Here is a 24166-nt window from a genome sequence, read left to right on the forward strand (position 1 = left end):
ATTAAATGCTTATTAGGGCAAAAATAAAAATGTTAAGGAAAATTAATTAAAAATGCATGAATTCAAAGTAATCGCCAATGCGGTATTTTCTCTTGAATATCAGTTCTTATCTTTTATATACTCATCAGGAAGAGTTTTATAATAAACCCATATTTATTTTGTACAATCATTCTTAATAAATCAAGTTGCAGCTAAAATAATTCTAATTTCAAAAAAAAAAATATGATTGACCTAAAATTTATTTAGATACTTAAATTTTATTTTAAAAAAAAAAAAAAACAATTTCCTCAACTTTCTTTCAAAAGATTTCATAAGAAAGAATAAAATAAATAATTTTCATAACAAAACCGTAATATGAAAATGAGCCTTTAAAAAAAATTCCCTTTTTCAATGGTATATAAAAAAACAAAAATAATAAAATTGGTGGCATGTTATTTGATATATGTATGGAATTCCCTATAACAAAATTCCATTAAGTTATTAGAAACCATCATTGGAGACAAGTAAGCTAATATTTCTGTTTTTATAATGGAAAACTTAAGAATTAACTTTGCAATCTATATACTCGTATATATATATATATATATATATAATTTAATATACAAATATTTTTAATGTTATTCATACAGACGTAATGTTATTTAATATTGTGAATAATTTTTATTAGACATTTTTCTCTTTTTTTTTTGTATGATAAATATTTGAGTATTTATACATTACTGTTTCCTTGTAAGTCATTGTCATATCAGTAATTTTTTTCATTATATTCAAAAATAAAAAGGAAAACCATATTGTAATCTAATATGTATATTTTTTTTATTTTCTAATTTAATTATTTTTTATGCAAATTATAAAATAAAAATTTTTATAGGTAGATATATGAAATTTATTTGTAGAATTTATTTACGTTTATAATATACATTTTTTACGTTTCAATTGAAGAGTATATAAAAAGTTTTTTATAAATAATATTCGATATTATTATGAATTTTTTAGTGGGGTAATGACACACGATAGTAATTGTATATGCATACTCACAAATACAATATTAAACTAAGTTATTTTAAATAGAGTATGTCATTTGTTATTTGGCAAGTGGTTAGCTAATAAAAACAAGCAATTTGGCAAATGAAAACAGTAACATAAGAACTCGTATTATACGCTTGAATAGCATTACCACGGACCGCTATTGCTCGCCATCTTTAAGGCAGTAATAATTTAAGAGTAATAATTTAAAATATTGAGAGAATTATAATAAAATATTTTATAAATTTATTTTACTATTCATAAATTCATTTAACAAAAACAATCATTCGCAGATTTTAATGTTGAGTTTTAAAAACCTCACATACTCAATTCTTGATATACCCAGTATAGCATACTCTCTTGATATACCCAATTATATTAAATATACAATCTTCAATATTTTTTTTTAAATACAACACAGAAGGTTATATCTCAAAGGAACAAAAAAAAAAACCTATTTAATTTTTCAAAAACATTTTGTATTAAGTTTAGTAAATAATTTTATTTTGTATTTTCCAAAAAAAAAATTCATTTTCTAAGACATATTATCAACAATACATACATATTAAAATTTATTTGATAATTTTTGGAAAATGAATATTTTCTGTAATTGAAATAACAACAAAGAACACATTTCTTCCATTAACTTTTTACATTCCACAATATTTTATTTCAGTTTTTTTTTGTGAAAGAAGAAGAATTACGAATGAAAAATTTCGCTCTTAAATCATTATTGAAGAGAAAATTCAATTGAATTTAATCTTTTTGATTTTTGCACGTAAAACCAATAAGATTTTATGTTTTTTTTTTTTTCTTTCCGAAAGTACTAAAGAAAATATCCTTGATTTTTATACATTTTATTTAAATAAAATTAGATATTTTTTTTGAATTTCAATTTTAAATATAAAATTTCATTGGTATTAATGGAAACACGAGAAACAAACTGAATAATTAATAATTCGAAATCTTTAAACCCAAAAAAAAAAACAAAAAATAATATGAATTAATTGTCAAGGACATTTTTTGAAATTTCCTTGCTAAAATTATTTTATATGCGTTATTCATTCAATGTTAACATTTGAACACTAATTTAATTTTTTTATTGATCTTAAATTTGCGTAAACAAGAATAAAATGATCAGATTTAGAGTTCCAATAAATGCAGTTCCAAGTAAATAAATTTAAAATTGCAAATTATTATTTTTCATATTATGATTTCCTGCTTTCTTACAGATTCCCTGTTTTATTTAATTTTAAAATATTTAACCTTATAGAAATTGTTTAAAAGCATTTTTTATATATTAAAATTTTATTATTCATAAAGTAAACCTCTTATTTAACACACATATATTTTTATAAATTATTATAATTTACCATTTATATAAGACTTGTCTTGTATACCTTCCATAAAATTCTCTCTTATCTTATATAAATTTTTAATTTGAAAATTTTCAAAGAAATGATTTTTCCGATAAAAAAAAAAAATTTTAATAACGTATACTCTTAACTTATACCATAAAATACGAGTATAAAATTATGATCTTATAAATTCACTTTTACATACAGATTACGAGTACTTGTAACAAAACACATTTCAAAAAGCAAAAAAGGATAAATCAAAATTTAATATTAATAAGTTAAACTCGTACGTATATAAAAATGTATGCTTAAAAAAAAATAATAACAATTTGATTTTTCTCATAAATTTAATTAAAATAATAAATAAATTTAATATTAAAATTAATACAATTTATTTGAATTATAAGATTTTGTGTGTGCGTTTTTTTTTTGTTGTTTTAAATCATCATCATTGTTAACATTTTGATGTATTAAAAAAGGAAAAAATGAGACGTTAAAGAGAAATTTAAGAAAAAAGTAAGAAAAATTTTCAGTTTCTTAAAAAAAATCTTTCATATTTTCTCTGTTAAATATGGGAATTCATTTTTTTTTTTTTGTCTTGAAATTTCCCAAAATTTTTTAACTTGAAATAAAAAGGAGAGTAAATGAAATTCCAAATTGGGTTGATTTTTCCTTTTTTGCTTCTACTTCCTTAGGTCCCAGTTGGATTTTTTCTTTTATTTATATTCTTTTTAGATTTTCATTTTAATAAAATGTAAAAGAAAATTTGAAACAAATGAAATTTAAAAAGAACAAAAATGGAAAAATATTAAAGATCGTAAACAAGTAAAAGACTGGCCCTCTACAATGCACGAGTTAAAACAAATATGCTTATATGTATTCGTTTATGAAAAAGAAATCCAAAAAAAATATTATGATTTTGTCCTTTTTTCTTTCACTCTCTCTCTCTCTCTCTCTCTACTCTTCTTTTATGCCTAATTTAAAAGAAAAATATTTTCTTTACTCTTTTTAATTCACTGCATTTTTTTTTTATCATTTTCTCTTTTATTTTTTCATTTTTATTTGATTTGTTTTGATTGAATGATTGATTGATTTTTTTTTTCTTTATTAAATTGATGAAATGCTAATTAGATTTTTGATCTGTTGAAATTTATTTAAAAAAATATCGAATGGGGAAAGCGTAATTCTCCTTTTAAGAGAAAGAACATATGTTATAAATTTTTATATGATTAATTTTGAATAATTTTCCTTTTTCATTATATAGGAATTTTGAAATTTTCATTAAATAAAGTAAATATTTTAATTATTAATAATTAAAAGGTAAACAATATTTTTTAATAAATTATGTTTTTGTTTTTTACAATAATCTACGTGCTTTGATTTGACAAAATAACAAGAATAATATTCCACCTTAAAAATTCAAATAAATATCAAACAGATATGGTATGATGGGAGCATAAAGTGTTGAATATAAATAAGAGTTTATTTTCATAATGAAATTTCTCTGTTATTAAAAATATAAAAATTGCCAAAGTCTCTGAAATATTTTTGATAAATCTACTAATTAGAATTTTGATTAAAAAAATATTTTTATAATTTTTGAAAAATTTTTAAATTTCCAAATTATATTCAAAGAATCGGAATTTTTAATTTTATGTAACTTTAATATTTAATTCACTCACGAATATAAACGCAATATATTGCTATATATTACAGACGTATTTCCATTTAAAAACCATTTCACACGTTCGTTACGCCTCAAGGTATTACCAGTTTAAATAATCATTCACGTGTAAAATTTTCTTTGCACTTTATACATTCAGCCTGTGTTTACCTTTTCATATACATGATGTATTTTATGTATAATCATTGTACATTTGTGAAAATATGTGCCTACATAAATAATATCGAGTATAGTCATATATTTATACTCATATATATATATATAATAAAAAAAAATATATATTAGAAATCACGTAAATATTGAAAATTTTCTGATTCGCATAAAATATGTTTTGTAGTTCAATAACCTTCCTTTTAAAATTTTATAGAATTTTTTTTTTATTTACACATTTATTGCGTACATGGATTATGTAAAAAGCTACAATATACATATTTATATATACACTTATATACATATACATATGTATATTGTTAATTTTTATTTAAAATATAAAAAAAATATTTTCATCTAATTTTTCATTGCATTTTAAAAATGCTTGTAGATATTTTTTAAATATTTCAAATAAGATAAAATAATTTATTTACAATTATATAATAAAGCAAGAGATAAAAGAAAAAATTTTATTGAATAAATAGGTTAAACATTTTTATTTATAATATCCTTCCCTTATTTTAAATGGAACGTTGGTGTATGATGAAATCTGCCACTTTTATCAAGCGTCAACCCTCTAGCAACTAAACTACAGAGGTATAAAAAAATTTGCTGGCAAATTGTTCTTTACACTGCTTTATGCTGTAATCTGCTGTAATTACCAAGTATTGTTTACATTAAATCTTCTATTCGAAAACATACAATCACAAGAACATATAAATAAGTATTAAATGAAACTTATATTGGAACTACTTTCGATCAACATTATACATTTTGAATTAAGTTTATGAATATTGAGTGCTAATTGGCCCCTAAAAATATGCAATTTTTATATTTATGATAAACAAATTTTTGAATCTCAAATTCTTAAACATTCTTAAACATTAAAAAAAAAAACATTTATTACTTTGTATGTAAAACTAAAATTCAACATTTTCATTGATTCTACTAAATTTTAAATACACTGCTGTTTAATGCGTAATTGCAATTTATCCAAATTTTTAAAGTCTTAACAAAAATTTCTTCATATTCAATATTCAACAACTGAACTAACAATAAACTCAAATGAGCATAAATATTAATTTTTATTTATGTTTACTTTTATTTTTCTGAGGAAAAAGAAATTTGTTTTTTTTTTTATTTTTTATTTTTGTATAAATATAAATTCACACCCACACTACAATTATTTATGGTGTATATTGATAATATTCTTCAATTCAATAATATATTATATTTTTACAAGTTCTTCACTCAACATAATAATTACAAAAGACAGCAAATTTATATGTGGGAATAGGTTGAATGTACGTATTTTTGAGAAGAAAACATTTATAATACACGTTACATTTACCCTATATAAATATATATTACATTAAGATTAAGAAATATATATACATACATATATAATGATCTTGAAGGATATTAAGAATTCTATTTAATTGTTTAAATCTTATAACAATAGAAGTAGAAATTTGTTATGGAAAATTTTATATATTCTATGAATTTATTTAATTAAATATTAATTTGATTGAACTAGTTTTTAGATTTATTATGGATTTTATTTGTAAATTACAGGTATTTTTTAACAGTTTATATCGCAATTAAATTTAAATTTCTTTGAAATTTTATAAATTTTATAAAATAAATAAGAAATAGAGCTTTATTTTTGAGCTACTCAATTATTGTATTTCAATAAATTCTCTTGAAATTGAACGAAAAATGGTCTATTGTTAAAAAAAAAAAAATATTTCATCGCCTAAACACATTCCGATTAAACACAATTTAAAGGGATGGTCCTTAAATTTCTATACTTTTGTAAATAAAATATTAAACATATTTCAATTACTTTTTATCAAACAACATCCAATTATGTAAAATGAATATAAAAGATGCATTCATGGGTAATGAGATTAATTTAATTTCAAAAACAAAGGAAAAAATAAATAAATATTTGATGGCTACTTTTTATACCCACTAAATAAAATAAACAAATAACCTTAAGACAAAATGAAAAAAAAAAATTTAAGAAAATTTTGTAGTAGGATTTTTTATATCTTAAAACAAGTGGGGCTAATAACTTTTGAATTATGTATTTTCTTCATTTTCTTATTTCATTTTATTTAATTTTTTATCATCATTTTTTTCTTATTCATTTTCAAAATTTTAAAACTTATCAGTATTTTGTGTACACCTTCACATATTATCAATTTTATTCCAAATTTTTCTTATTTTTGGAATTTTTCCATCTTATTTGTTTTTGTTATTTTTTATTACAACATCCTTTAGGGAAAACCTGACCTTAAAAAATACCGTTTCTCTTTTGAACAAATGAAATTCTTTGTATTAAAAACACAACAAAAAAAAAAAAAAAACAAAAAAAAAATTAATTTTCAATTCAAATTAAATCAAAACAATTGTGATTGAATCCTTTTCCCGGAAAATTCAAATAGGTAGATAAATATCATCCATAGAGGAATAATACAATCTCTACAAATATTACATACTCATATATTTGAATATCAATATACATGTATACTAACATACACACTCTATTTGTGAAACTGAAGATTGTTTCTAACAAATTCGTACAATACGAAAAGTATTATGATTTTTATATCATCCTGAAATCAAATAAAAAACAAAAGGAAAAAACTAAAAATAAAACTGTTTTTGGATTATTTTTTTTGTACGATTTAAAAAGAAATCATTATAAATCTAAGCATTTTTTTTAAATTCATTGTTTATACAAAATTCGATTTTATGAAATTTTATTCGTACATAAATATTTTTTCAAATCATATGCTCAAAATATGAAAGAAAGAGAATTTTCTAAGAAAGCTAAGAAAATAATTTTACATTTTACATTAGTACACACATATTACGAAAATATCCTTTAAAATCTTCATAATATTAATTTAATTCATCTTTAATATTTAATAGTGTACTTTAAACCCAAATGCAAATGAAAATTAGAGAGGGACACAATGAAAATAATAAGGAAATTTTTTTGAATAAAAAATGTTGAAAGTGATTGTAATCTCGTTAAAATACAATAATTTTCTGAGTTATTTAAAATTCTTAAATCCCTAAAAGTATGCAATTTTTTAATTTTTTCTTAATGCCAGTAAAATAAAAATTAAAGGCAAATCATAAAAAAAAATGTATATTTTAAATCAAATAAATGCCATTCCTATATCAAATAAGATGGAAATTTTTTTTCGTCATACATTTAAAAAAAAATGCTTTATCACCTATTGTTTTAAAAAAATACAAAGCTAATATAATACTAATAGATTAATAGCATATGTTGATTTTTTACACAAACTGAACCTATAATGTTATTATTTATTGAACTTCAATTAATTTTCAAACAATTTTTTGCCCAATATATAGACAAATTGTTCATTGAACCATAATAAAAAGAAATTTTATCGAATACAATAAAAAATTATAAAAAAAAATTGCTTTTAAAAATTATGAACATATTTTATGAAAATCTTATATAAATTATAATCTAGTTCATTTAGTCGACTATATATAGCCGATAGTACATATAATAAAAATAATAAATTTAAAAATTTAACTTAATTCTTATATAACCAATACAATGTATGTTGTATTGATATTTTGTTAATTTCCATTAAACATTGAAAATAACTATCGGATATTTTTTATTATAAAAATTTATTAAGAAAAATCAATAATTTCAGATAATGGTTTTTCATTGCCCCAAAACATATTAAGTAATTCAACTTACACAAATTCATATAAATATAATTGAAGTTAATTTGTGTAAGATATCCCGGCAAAAAAACTAAAACATAAATTTAATCATATTAAAAAAAAATTTTATGTTATAGAAACAAAATAAAAAAACAAAATAAGTTTATTCTGCCATTTATAGGATATTGTAAATTTTCCATGAAAACTTCCGAATAAATATTTAGGCAGAATAAAATAAACTAGTTCACGAATAAGTAACAATATTAAAAATTCCACATAAACGATAAAATCAAAATTGAAAAACTAGAATTTTAGTACTGCATTAAAATTTTCACCGAAATTGGTTTACAATACCAAAACTGGCCCGAAACAACTCAAAATATTTAATAATTCTTACCTATTCGAATCTTAAAGAATATCATCATGTGACATATCGTTAGAAGAAATCTTTTAATAGCTCCATAATATTGGTCCAAATATTAAATTACAAATTTCGAAATGAGCCTTATATAATATATTTAGATAAAAAATTTATTTAGTTTCTCATGTATTTTCTAAGAAAGAATGAATATGGTATAATAACTTTAATAAAAAATATTGCATAGTGATAAATTGCAATAGCTATTACTAAAATCATTTAAGAACCCCACTTAATAAAATTAATAATAACGCGATAATGAAATTTTTATAATTTTTCTTTGTTTCGGTTTCGTTTTTATAGATAAGGCTAATATTATGTACAAAGATAATCGATCAATATTTTTCTATCCTATATAAAATATTTGAAGTTGATCACATGCCTCACTAGTTAAATAAAATATTGCCCCATAATCGATATTAACTTTGAATAATTTTCTCTTTTTTCTAATCCACATGATTTTTTAAGTTTTGTTTTTTTTTTTTGTGAAAACCTTTTATGTTTTTCCTTTTTTTAAAGGAATAAAGTTTGATCGTATTTTTTAATAATAAATTTTTCAAAAAGATTTTTTCAGTTCAAACGAATTTTTCAATAAAACTTTTGTAATATGAAAATTTATAAAAAAAAAATAATTGAGGCGCTCAACTCATTAGTGTCCTATGACATTTCGAGTAAATTACGATTGAAATATTTAAATATTTAATTTACAAACTTATGTCAAAATAGAGTGAAAAGAGGATTAAACTAAGAGGAGAAAATATAAAACAATTCCTTAGTCCATTATAGCTCTATTGAACATAATGACTCATTTTTGCAAAAGTGTTAGATAGGCCACTAATACGCTGAGTGCCTCAATTGTGTTCTAATAAATTAATGGAAAATTATATGAAAAGATAAACAATTAATATTCTCTATTGTTGTTGTTATAAATAGAAAATTCTATTACGAAAAATATAAAATTAAAAATTTAAATTTAAAAAATTTAAATATTTCAATTTTAATGTTATTAAACATTTTTTATTTAATGAATGGCTACAACTAATCAAAAAATTAGTGAAATATTCAAAATAAAAGGTTAAAATATTCAAAATAGAAAAATTGCATACTTTTGGGTGCACATACTAAATTAATAAATTCAAATCATTTTTGAATATATTCCAAGTAGATCTAATGCAAAATATTTTCAACATAATTTTAATTTTAATTCCAACGCAAAAAAATAAGTCTAATTTAGCTATATATTAAAAAATTTTGAAAAATATTATGGAACGGTCATACAACTAATACAATATTAAATAATCTAATTATTAAACAAATTAATTCCATAATTCATTATTATTTTCTTCTTATTATCATCATAATTTTAGATGGTTAGAAAAATTTCACCATAATCATAATTATACGCATGAAAATATGAAAGGGAATTTATTAAAACATAAATAATTTGCCATTGAATAATCTTTTCTATTTAACCAAAAATAATCCTTTAACATTGAATTTCTATGTATACATAATATGAAAAGTACGAGTATACATGTATGTTATGAAAATTCGTATATAACTAAAATTATTATAAAAGCAAAAAGTTTATTGCATATATATTTCATATATAATATAATTTATATTGGTGTGTTTATTATTAGGAAAAAAATTAATTTTTCCAAGAAATATTTATTAGTTTCCATGACCTATTTGCTATTTTTGCTAATTATTTCGCCATTTATATAATATATTTTATCTTACAATTTTTATTTCGTGTATATATATATATATATGTATATAAATAAAATTGATAAGATAATTTTAATAAAAAATTATTAGATTAAAGAATGATATTATAATTTTATTAATAAAATGTTAATTTTATATGAATTTAATTTCGAGAAGCAAAATTTATGTAGATAAGAGAAAAAAATTAATAATTTTCTGGATTAGAGTGAAAATATAAAGGGAATTATGTATTCTATTCTTTAATTTTATTTTAAATTCGAAAACTCTAATAATTCAATTATATTTTGTCAAAAATTTTGAATAACGTACTTCAGTTATTGTAGTTCCAAAATTTGCTGCCATTAATTGAGTGTAAAATGTCACAATATTTTCAGGAAACTCGCCCTTAATTTCAAAATTAATTTTTTAAACCGATATTTCATGCTTTCCAAATACGTTGTAAGTATTTTTTAATATATTCATAGACTTCATGAATAAAAACACTAAAACACACATGACAGTAATTTTGAAATATTACTTAAAATAATTTCTATCTTTTCGTTGGAAACCCTAAAATTTATTTCATAAAATTAATTTAGATCACAATATTTGCTTTATTTCAATTGCATAACTACATATATCGTTTATAAACCATACTCGAATTTTCTTCCCCTTTTATATCTTACTCGTATAATTTATCCTTGACAAAATTCATATCATAAATTTTTGGGCAAAATTGCTCATATAAAAATCTATATAATAAGTAAATCTATTTTAAAAATTTCCATGATGCTATTAATTCCCACAAATCAAATACGGTTTTTTGTACAAAACGAAATTCTACATCTATACTAAATCCAAATATATTACAAATATATATGTTGTATATATATGCATAACTTAAATATACATGAAGTATACTTAAGGAATTAGTTCAATTCCTATCTAATTAACGAATTCCCGTAATAATTGCATAGGATATTCAAGTTGTATTTTTTTTTATGTTCTATATATTGTAAGATGATTTGACAAAATATATACGAGTAACATAAATATATGTAAATATAATTGGGCCTTCAATATATTAAAAATATAAATATCAATATGTATATAATATATATATATATTATATATGTGTATAAGAAAATGGCATTGATCATTTATTAAAATAATAATTAAATCCCTTTGGTTCAATTTATTTTAGAGGTCGTTTTTCATATATGTTTATATACATGCTATCATTACTTTTATACTAAAGTACATATATTATGATAACACATATGATAAGTGGATAATGAATAGAAAAATTAAAGATTTTTTTTTGTAAAAGCATAACCTCATCCAAAAGAAGTTATAAAAAACTCATTGCATATTTTTGGAAATTTATAAAAAGAATATTATTGTAATTAATTAAATTAAACCAATTGAAAATTTAAAAACAAAATCCGGTGCTTTTATAAAAATGATGTTATATACATACTAGCGAGCTATAAAAATTTTAATTCTTTTAAAAAAATTCTAAATTATTACAAAAAGTAGCAAGTTAGCTATACCATTGCTTTCAATTCAACATTTTAGCCTAAAAGTATGCAAAATTTATTCTCGCAATAATCTTCTTTTGAAAAAAACACAAAAATTCTTAAAAATTATGATAAACTTTTAATAATCCTATGATTGCTTTGTAATAAATTTAACAAAAAATTCAAATTCAATTCAAAGTATTCAAATAAAGTGGTATAGATTTAGATAAATTGATTTTAATGGTGCCACATCATTATCAAATTTTGAATTTTTAAATAAAAATTATGGGGAAAAAAACAAACTCGTCCTCATTTTAATATTCAATCTGAGAAATCAGAGAAACAAAAAAAAGTTTCAAATTTCCTCAATTTATAGTTTGAATGAGAAGAGAAAGAATTTATTTCTCATTAATCATTTTTCCTCTCAAGACACAAAAGAATAATTCTCTTACGGCATAGTACACACACATATTATATTTTGAATATCAATATAAAAACAAATATATATAATATAAGTAGAAATGATAATGTGACCAGGGTGAAATTTAATCTAAAAAAAAAAAAAATTATAACACATATTATGATGAATTATATTTCAGGAATTCCAATTTTATTCATATACACATATAACATTTTTTACACATATTCAATACAAATTATGCATGTGTATTTAATTCCTTTCTTTTCCATAAAAAAAAAGTATTGGACATATGTACATATTAAGGAGTATAATAGGTTTAGAATTATTACAAATAGAAAATATTATACAAATAGAATTGTGATTTAAACCATATATATGAATACTAGCTCCTTATGTTTCTTAATTACTATAACTTTGAACATAAAATGAAACTGATTGAAATGACATTTAAGACGATTAAAAATATAATTTTGAAATGTGCATACAGCTATGAGTATAACATATTTGTTCTATATAAATATCTATACATATAGTTATATAATAATATTGTAAGACTGTCACAAAGAGAAATCAATTTGACATGCGATCGAAAAGGTTTCATTATTTTCTTAAAAATTTAATTAAATGCCTATTATAGTCCATAGTAAATGGCAATGAAAACAAAATGAACACAAGAATTTAAATTGAATCTTTTCACTTATACACATAATATGAATCTGAACATGATAACAAAAGAAACTTAATTAAAATTAGAAAATCAAACTGAAGATATACGTACATATATTATATATAGGTGTACATATAATATAATTTGTAACAAGATAAAATTTTTATATTGACATTTAAGTTGTATAAATGAGATTTTTTCACAAATTGAAATACACATATGGTATTGCACTTTAAAAAAAATTATTATCCTTCATTATTTTTAAGTTGTGAGTTTTTTAAGATCGTTTTAAGAAAAAAATACCTATATGTAGTATATAGAATTAATTATTAATTAAATACACAATTTTAACCTCATAATTGAAATTCAATGAAAATTTAACCAATTTATAATATTAAAGAAGTTATTGAACAACTGTTTTTGCTTAAAAATTCTACGTAAAATTAAGGACTAATCGCAAAATTTTGATGAAAATAAAATTATAAGGGTATTTGTAACACGTACGGAATTATTGAGTAGGTTTAAAAAATGCCCTTAATAAAAAATTAAAAAAATATTAAATGAGATTTCATTTAATATTTTTTTTTTTAACTGGGAATATTTCAATATTCCTATGAAAAATATTAATAATATTTGTGTATACATGCATATATTTATTCTTGTATATTAATTATTAAAAATTCTTAATAATTATTATCATAGAAAAACAGAAAGAAATAAATAAAATTATTTAATTTTTATACAATTACAAAATTATAAAATTACGAGAATTTTAAGAAATATAAATATTGTATAAATAATGTTTTTTCCCCTTTTTTAATAATTATTAAAAAAAATGCTAAATTTATTGAAAAATCAACAATGAGATTCGTATAAATCCGAAAATTTTTCTTCATTTTGTAATGAAAATACCATCATTTCTGTTAATATTCTAAAATTCACAGAAATAACGGTAAATATTCACTTCTGAATATTACAAAATTCTCTATAAATTTTTTTCTATATTTATAATTAAAAATTTAATAAACAAAACGAAATTCGTTGAAAACAATAATTCGTTGCATAACAATAAAACATAACAATAATGGTAACCAATTTTAAAAATATAAAATTAAAAGAAATTTTGGATCTTAAATTAAAAATAAATTCTAAATATGTATATATATATATGTGTATGTATATATGATTGTGAAAAGACAAACAAAGATAATTATGAAAATTCTAAACACCTACGCCTTTTTTTTATTTTTTAAGAATTAAGGTTAAGAATTAAAACCTTTATTATTGTTTGATCTTTTCTATGCTTACAGAGAAATTCATTTATTAATGCGAATATTGATTTTAGAAACATTAAAAATGAAAATTTTGTTTAATTATAGATTTTTTGCACCGAAAATTGATATATATCACAAATGATATATATAGATTTCATATATATCATGAATGATATATATCAATTTGAAACGTTAATTTTTTTTCCTTATTCAAATATAGTTGATTCCATGTTCCTAAAAAAAATACTGGATGTAAAACTGGAAAAAAATTAATGTATAAACGTATTGTGCTAAAAATCAAGTTATAGACAACACAATTCCAATATTTTGAGACAAGTTGATTCAATACATTTTGTTCCTAGAACGGTGGTTATAAGTCTTGGCTCTCAAACGACTATACGTAATTATTTTATTCAGAAGGCAGGATTACTTTTCATGATATTATAAATTATTTGATATTAATAATTTTATATTAATTAACTATGTTAACATTTATTTTAAATATATTAAATTAAAATTTAATGTTACATCAAGCTTTAATTAATATTATACCTAGTCGCACTTCACAATGTTTAATTGTTTTTTGTTATAATTAACTAAATTTACTATGCTAATCGCTTAATTGTTTCATTTATAATGACAGAAATAGAAGTACAAATATTGCTTTTATAAAATTATAAATTAGAATAGGTAGCAGTTGTGATGCTACAAAAATACGATTTACGATAAATGTAATTATTATTTTAGTTATAATAATGATCGCTATGATATATATACATCTTTTCAAAAAATAAATATTGCAGTCTATTATGCGAAAATAGATACGTACTATACGATATTATATATACCAAAAAAAATTATTATTATTATATATATATATATATATATCATATATATATATCATATATATATATATCATTTATATATATATATATATATATATATATATACCATTTATGATATATATCAGATTTTGTATTGTATATATTGTAGATTTTAGTTAAAATTCTAAAATAGACTATGTTACATTCAAATAAATGAATGATATGTATAATTTAATTTAACTTGTTCAAATATTGAGAATAAAAATAACACCATTTTTGCAATAGAAATTATAAAAAATCTTTTTATATAATTTAACATTATATTTTTTATTTTAAATATTATTTTCGTGAAATTTTTATTATAGACGCCTGAACACAGAAAAAAATTCAATAAAAATATAAAATCTATACAAGTAAAAAAAAAAATAAAATGGATTAACATTAATTTCTCATGAAATATTCAATAGAAATGACACCCATCAATATTGTTGTCTATCAAGACTAATATGAATTGATTATCCTGATTTATATACATACATACACGTACATATTTACTTAATATTTTCAATAAGAAAAAATTGTTTTTAATTTCGAAAAAAAAAATTTTTTGATATTGAAATTTCTAAAATATTTCGAATTTCTTCTGTGCACACAGAAAACAGAAACAAAAGAAAACTTTAAAAACTCAATGACAAAAATTCAAAGAAATCTGATTTTTTTTTATCGTTTTTGTTATATGCTATACGTATAATACTTTAAAATTCATATTAAATAAAATATAGAAAATATTTTGAATAAAAAATATCCTTAGGGCTCATATAATGCAAAATTTTGTCTTTTTTTTTTTGATAATTTTGCAAATATAATGTAGAATATTTGATATTTTTATCGGAAATCTTACAAAAAAAAAAAACAACAACAGAATTTTTTATTATCATTTGAGTTATACAACACGAATTAGAGGAGCATTTTTTTTTTCTTATAACAAAATTATAGAATAATAAAAAATTCCATAATATTCAAAATCTAAATTAATGGCAGGATTTTGGTAAATTTGAAAAGAAAAAACAAATGGAAAGAAATTACATAAATATAATTACGTTTTGAAATTATTAATAATGGTTATTTAAAAAGCACATATATGCATATATTAGGGTACAAGTACAATCTTACTAAAAAAGTAATCAATTTTCATGCAAATAGATCATTAATAGAATTAGAAACTGTGAAAGTATTAATCACAAGTTAATTAAATTTCATTTCATATTATAGAATTTGAAGATATTTAATTTTGGAATCTGTAGTATGATTTGCAGTTTTAGTTATAATTTATATAAGCCCATACGAATTTTTTGTATTACAAAGGATTCACATTTTCGCACAATAATTCATATTTCTCTGATACTTTTTTATAGCCCAGCCAGTAGAGTTATTTATGTATGTCAATCTTCCTGAATAATTTTCATAAAAAACTCCTTAATTTTTCATTATTCGAATCTATAAAATAAAAGCTTTTAGTAGTATATTAAAATTAGCGGCATATTTTTAGTCATGTTTGAAATAATTATTTGAGAAAATTTTGAAAGCAATTAAAGCGGTTTTCTTCCAGACCAACTTTATATTTTTTTAAATAGAATAACCAAATGAACTTTAAGAAGATAAATGAGCACTCAAAAACTAAATTCTACCCTAAGTAATGTCCCGAGTTTTTACAATGTTACCAAATTTTAAGGTTTGTTGTGATTTAACATTAATCAAACATACATTATATCACAAGAAACTCTTAATTATTTAAGATCCGACTGTTCGAAAATTATTAAAAGTATAATAAACAGAAAAATATATATATAGTTGTTGCATTATTATATTATCCTATATTAATAAAAATGTTAAAAATGACACGTATTCCATTATGATATTAAAATAAAATGTAAACACAAATGATTTTCCTACGTATACATATGTACTCTTTGATTGACAAAAACTAATTTATCTTGAAAAAATATACAAAAAAAAAAGTTAATAAAAAATAAAACATATAGAAAGTATTCATCCTTTTCTGTATTTTCTCATTTAATTTTTTCCTGTTACTATGTCTCCTCTTTTGAAAGTTTTTACACCCTCATTAATGATAATTGTTATATTGTTTGTGTTAAACTTTTTCTAATACATAAATTACATCCTACAAGTTTTCAATGATTTCTTTTATATTTTGACAATTTGTATACAATATTCTTAAAAAGAATTTAATATATTACTTAATTCAATTCTTCATAGTTGTCTCTTTTTGTCCATGTTTCTAAATTGCAATACATATATTAATTACTGTTAAATTGTTGCATGTTATTGATAAAAATAACGCAATTAAAATAATTGATATTTAATTAATTCCAATAAAATTTTTAGTAAAAATATAAAAAAAATGGATAATTTATATTATAAAATGATGTTAAGAGCTATATACAGAGTTTTTGTTTTAAGTACGAATAGTAATAATTTAAATTAATAATTGTATACTTATAGGAAATGGAATATAACAAATACTCATCACATTTGATGGATTTCTTTTTTATTATTTCCCATAGAATAGATATTTTGTAATTACAATAGCACATTAAAGCAGAACAAAATTCAGAATTCAATTCAATTTAATAATCTTTTGGGCATGTACTTATATTAAAAAAAATTTTAATGATTTGAACTTTAAAAATATTCAAATTCCATTCAAGCCGAATTGACTTATGGTTTGATAGAAAAATATCTTTAATGCAGCCTAGAAATTACTGAAACAAATTAATCTTATTATAAAAATAATGATAATGCTAATATAATTCAAAATTTTATTTATTTTTATTTAGTAAATGATTTTTAAAATTACATTCATTTTACAGAATTATGAAATTTGTGAACAATTCACAAATAGTTGGGATTGAATAGATTGCAATCATTATGCTATTTTGTACAGAAATCCTATTATTTACTGTTAATAATAAGACTATAAGAACAAAACAGTTTCAACTCTAATTTTCCACATAAAAATGTTAATCCAACTACCGGAATAAAAGTGAACAATTATTCTTTAGGACTATTTTGGGAGTGTTAAATACCTACAATATTACACGTTTAGAGAAAGTTGCTGCATCAAATAACTATTGTAATATTGTTTTTATTTTATTTTTTTCGTACTAAATTTTGAAATAACAAAATAATTAAAAATTATATATATAGAAAATCTCTTTTATAACATACAACAAATATATTAAATTTACTTACTTAGCACGTAATGCAAGTTGTCTATCACTGGGGCAAACAAATTTATTTTCCGCGCTGTCACGATTCTTGAAATCCATAATAATCTCTTCTTTTTATTTCTTTTATTTATTTATATGTTTATATATAGAAAAAGTATTTATTACTTTTATCAAATTCTATATATATATATATATATATGTATATGTAAGATTTATTTAATTCACGTATTTATTGTCTAAATATATAATAAAAAATAATATTTATAGCATCCTATAAGTATGCAAATATAATTATGTGTGTAGTATACAATATTTAAAAGGTATTTAAGAATAATACATGTAGCTATATATATATATATATATATATATAGAAAATAATTCTAAATTACATTCATATATTAATTTTATATGTTATACACTTTTAGAATTTTAAACATCCTTATTTGTTTTTTTTATTTCTTATTGTTTTTTGTTTACTTTTGTGTATTTTTATAGTAAATTGTTATATATATATATATTTTTTGTAAGAATTTTATTAATCCTTTGGGAAATAAATACATACATAATAATATCCTTTTTAATAAAACAAATATATATATATATATATTTATATATGTATATATATTTTTTTCGTTTTATACCTTTATATTGTTTTTTTCTTTGGCGAAAAAAAATGTAAAAAAATAAAAAACCTTATGCAAATCTCATTATTAAAATTTCTTTTATATAAAAAATTTTACCTAACATATTATTGTTATTATTATTACTATTATGTTACATATTATATTTTAATATTTAAAAAAAAAAAAAATAATATTTATTATATCACAAAATTATGCGATGCTTGTAACATATTACGATTTTAATATGGCATAGCTTATGTGATAAAATGTAATATAAATCACATATTTATATATTTATATAAAGTACATATATATATATATATATATATATATATATATATAATATGATATATATATATATATATATATATATATATATCAATTTAGCAAATATTTTTATATATATCAGAATTAATCTTTATTGTGTCAATTAAAATTGTGTCTATATTAATATTCTATATTTTTCCTTTTTTATTTTCAAATTCAATTCTTCTTATTTATATTTAAATGTAATAATTATACCATACATAATAAAAATATATTGTAAGAATTGGTGTAAAAAAAATAACAATTTATTTAATTATTTTATTATTTCATAATTTGATTAATTAATTTAATAAATTAATTCGTTATTTAAAATCCTTGAGTAAACATTTGTACACGCATGCAATAATTCCTTTCTTATTTACCTCTATAATATATGTAAATGTAAATCTTTAAAACAAAGATAGTTTTCCTATTTTTTGTTTTTCTTATTTTAATATCTTAAGGAACTATATAATTCGGGAAAACTATATATTACAATATTTTTATTATTCTTATATATATATATAGAGAGATATTGGAAAGATTGCATAAAATATTTTTATATTAAATTTATATTTAAACACGTGTTATTAATAATTTTATTTAGATAATATAACAATAATTTTCAACGAATATAAGATGATGTAGAAGAGATACAATCAAAATTTCGTAAGGGAATTTATATATTTTTTTATTTTTGTTTTTTAATTACACATAATTTTGAGATGAGAATTTCAATCACAAAAAAATAGAAATTTTAATTTTATTTTATTAATTAAATATTTTAATTTTTTATATTAAAATTTTTAATTAATGTTTTTTTTTTTTCAACTTTTTTTCCCCCTTTTAAAAAATTATCTAAAAATTTAATTTTTTTAACAAAAAAAAATTTAACAATGTTCTTCACCGGAACGGAATATTGAAACAAATATATTTTTTTTTTATCGATTTGAATTCTATGAAGCCTGTTGCTTAACTGAATGAAAAGAAAATTATTTTTTTGTAAATGATTTTTACAATTTGAAAAATACATAGCAAACTTATTATAATAATAATATCGACGGGAATATATAAGAGGGAAATAGAATGATAACAGAGAAGAATAAAAGAAAAACAAAATAACATATATTATTATACATATATGTATACATATTATATAAATGTAAATATGTATGTATAAGTGTTCATGGCTGAGCCGTATAATATTATTATTATATATATATAATTGTTTATTGTGTATATAAGTATTTACTTGTATATATGAAAATTCTTTCTTTATTAAAATATGTATGAAATATGTATGTATGTAGTGAATGGAAAAATTGGAATAATACTTCCAATAAGGGTTCGTTGTTTTCTCTCTATCATATTTTTACAACGACAAAAACAAAAAAAAAATAAAAAGGAATTTCGTTTGTATATATATGTATGTACATGTATATTATATAACCTAATAGAAATGTGAGAAAAAAAATTTGCGAGGATAAAAAATATTAAAGAATTATTTGTGCAAAAAAAAAAAAGAACAAAGATTTGAAAATATTTTGTACTCTTTTGAATTTAAATTTAAATTTAAATATTTTAAAAGCGAATTATAGGAAATGAGAATAAAACTCATAAGAAATAAACAAGTTTACATAAAAACTGAATACGTATATAACGTGTATACTATATATTTCATAAAAATCGTATTCATTTATACCATTAATGTTCTAAACACGAAGGCAACACTGATAACTGTTGATAGGCTGAAATCATTTCAGACAAAATATAACAATTTTCTACAAAATAAAAAATTTTGAAAAATTAGACTGTAAGTCTGATGAGGATAGTGTAATTTCTGTTATTTGTCGTCGCAGACAAAGTTTTGTTTCGAACAGGGTTTATATATACGATTTTCATCAGACTTACTTAGATTAAATAGTAAAATTTGTAGTCTAATAGAAGTTTTATTATATAATCATTATTATTGAAAATCAACGCGACTTAACCACTCATATTAATTAATTTATTCCGAATTTGTTAAATACAACCAGTAATCACTTTATGTACTTAACTAACTTTATGTACAGAAACTTCCTTTTTCGTACATGTCAACCAAAATGCATATTAACTCTCAATATTTTGTATAATTTAATTGAAAAATTTTCAATTTAACTTTTCTATATTAAAAATGTAAAATTTCACACAACAAGTAAACTTTTCTTTCTGCACAAATAATTTTTAAAAAGATAACAATCATTAACTTAAAAAAACATACTTGTCATTTTTTCTAAAGCATTTCCGCTTCTCTCACTCTTTTATTATTATGTATTTAACAAAAGCTTCAATAACAAAAAAAGAAAAATAAAATAAAGTTACCCATCCTTTTTACAATTTTCTTTTATAATTAAATGGCTTCCTTTTGCATTTTCGCTCTCAAAAGATATATATACACATAATATATAGATGTAGATAGCTATGTATTGCATACATATTCATGCGTAGATTCTGTAAAAACAAAGCATATAATAAGAAGTCATTTTCAATATAGCCATGTATAAATAAATATGTATATGTATGTATTCAATATCAGTATAAAAACCCGCTTAAAGATAGCTTCATTTTGTGCAGCTTCATTTTCACAATTACGAATTGAAATTCAATACAAAAATTTAATTTGATAATTGTCTGTTAATAATAAAACAATTAAAATAAATAAATTTTGTCTTTTATACAATTTGTACTTAATTTTTCTAAATGTGAAAATCGTGCAGTACAGGCGTTTCGGGAAGTACAATCGTTTTATCAACGTAATTGAATACGTCAATATTTAAAAAATTTGCTACTCGTAAAACCGTTCGATATAGCAAAATAAGTATAAATAGCGCAGTTAAATCACATGAATTGTTTTGATTTTATAGAAAGGTTAAAAATATATTGCATACTCATTATTCTTGCAGCATTGCACTTCGCAGTTATTATTTTGCAGTACTGCGTTTATGAAAATCTCTAAATTTTTTAAAATTCAGTTCCCCTCTTTAATTCCCAGTAAACATCCTGTACTCTTTTTAATACAAAAATCAACAAAATATTTAAAAAATAAAAAAAAAATTTTGGAACTGTGTGTGTGTTATACAATATATAAGCTCTTACAAAATTTAATTGATGTCTCACATATAGCGAGACTTTAAGCGGCTATTGGAATAATAAAAGAATATGTATATATATATACACATTTATATTGAATATGTATTTATAACCCTTTCAAATTTACACTTTTGGCTGAATTCCAAAACATCTACTTATGTTTTACAAAAAAAAAAAAGCAGAAAAAATAATTATAAAACAAATATCAACGATGAATTATGTATATAGCCGTATATTCTAAAGTCTAGACGTCATATCATCATCTATAGTGTTGCAAAAAGTAAATCATTTAATAATTTTACAAAATTATTTATATATAATATAAAATAAAAAAGTATACAATTTTAGGGTTTATTTAAAGGGTGTCAGTTATCTATTCATTATATATGTGTATACTTTGTGCATATAAAAGCTATTTAATAAGAAAGAATTTTGCAAAAACATCCGAATGTAATACTCAACTTTTATTCACAATCACATTCAGAAAATTTTATATTTAAAATTTATAGAATACATTTTTGATTTTGTGCTTTAAAAGAGTTTTTTTTTTCGTTAGAACTAAAATAGAATTGCATTAAAAACTTATTTGTCAAAGGGCCACTTAAAAAATCTTCTAAATAAAAAAGGATTTTTAATTAATCGAAATAACAACTTCGAAAATAACTTCTATAAAAAAGTCCACTGTTTCGAAACGAAACTGTTGTTATAGAGGGAGACCGCGATATGTAAAAATATAAAACTAATAAGTTCATTAGTTTTAATCATTATACGTACGGACGTCATGCATACATTAAAAAAAAAAATAACTAAAAACAATTCAATGTTCCGCAACCTTCATTAAACAAATGAAATTGCTTCCGCATTTTATTATTTTTAACTGTTTCCATATTCTAAATAGACTTAAACATTTGAATAATTAATAGATACATAATGACGAAATTCATTAATACCTTTGTTTTTATAAAAATTATCATTATGCTAAAAATAACGTTCTATTTAAAACAAAAGGTTTAATTTACCTAAAATATTTTTAATCGGAAAAAAAATTTCAGTTCATTCAATTTAAAAATGTTAATTTAACATGAATAATTTATTGTATTTAAACTCATTTTGATAATTGAAATTATTTAACCTTGAACCTTTAACCAGTATTTAACGGTATTTGTTTTACTAGACTTTTAATTCAACTGCAAATTTTCAATTGAAAAGGCAAAACAATTTTGTATTCTTAGCCCGAATAAATGTAAACAGTTTCAATATGATATCAATGTAGTAAAATTCACAAAAATAAAAGATTTCGTCAGAATCAAATACATGCTTTAAAAAATTCCAAGCTAAATAGTTATAACTCTGCAAACTAATTTCAAAAACCAAACATTAGTAAATATTAATCCCTTAATTGACCTCATGTGTTTGCCTTTAAAATAAAAACAAACGCCTTATTTTAAAAACAGTCCTTTTTATCAGCTATTCTTCTACGTATAAACTGAAACAAAAAAAAACTTTCGTCAAGTTAACACTAGACTTACCTTCGCAACAATTATACTTATTTTTTATTAGCCATTAGCATATCACAAAAAAAAATTAAAAATAGTAATTAAAGAAAAGAATTGGATTAAGTAAGTACACTAATATTTTCGACAACAAAATATAAAGACAAATCCCATATACCTTCTTTCAATACCCCATTTACCTTTTGTGTATCATTTTTTGGATTTCAAAAGCAATTATATACCAGAAAACAGTTGAAAATATTCTTAAATGTTGTTCAATTATGTATTTCAAAAAATTATCAATTCATAGCTACGTATTCAAAACTTTGAAAGAAACCAAAATAAATACTTCCCACTTTTATCTAAAATTTTAAGCAATTTTATTTTGTAATTCTTCATTTCCAACTTGTAATAAATTTTAATAAAAATCTTTTTTAACACTATTCTTTTAAATTCATAGGGAAATGTCTTAACACATTATTACTACACTGGAGAAAAAATTATAAATTTTAAAGTCGAAAAAGTACACAATTCCTAACGCCAAGTATAAATTAACTTCATATTAATTGTCACAGTTTCTTCTTGTTTC

At 20.5% G+C, this 24166-nt stretch overlaps 1 protein-coding gene across 1 annotated transcript in view; it reads right to left on the reverse strand.

Annotated features, from left to right (window-relative positions):
* LOC129615603 (rabphilin-3A) overlaps positions 1–18175 on the reverse strand; it is a 59963-nt gene extending 41788 nt beyond the window's left edge. The window contains exon 1 of the mRNA XM_055530879.1: positions 18049–18175. Coding sequence (XP_055386854.1) covers positions 18049–18125 — 77 coding nt within the window. The 5' untranslated portion in view covers positions 18126–18175. The remainder of the gene's footprint in view (positions 1–18048) is intronic.
* Between the last annotated feature and the right edge of the window lie 5991 nt (positions 18176–24166).

This window comes from Condylostylus longicornis, unplaced genomic scaffold, assembly GCF_029603195.1.
Source record: "Condylostylus longicornis isolate FDR11 unplaced genomic scaffold, ASM2960319v2 ptg000137l, whole genome shotgun sequence".
NCBI lineage: Eukaryota > Metazoa > Arthropoda > Insecta > Diptera > Dolichopodidae > Condylostylus > Condylostylus longicornis.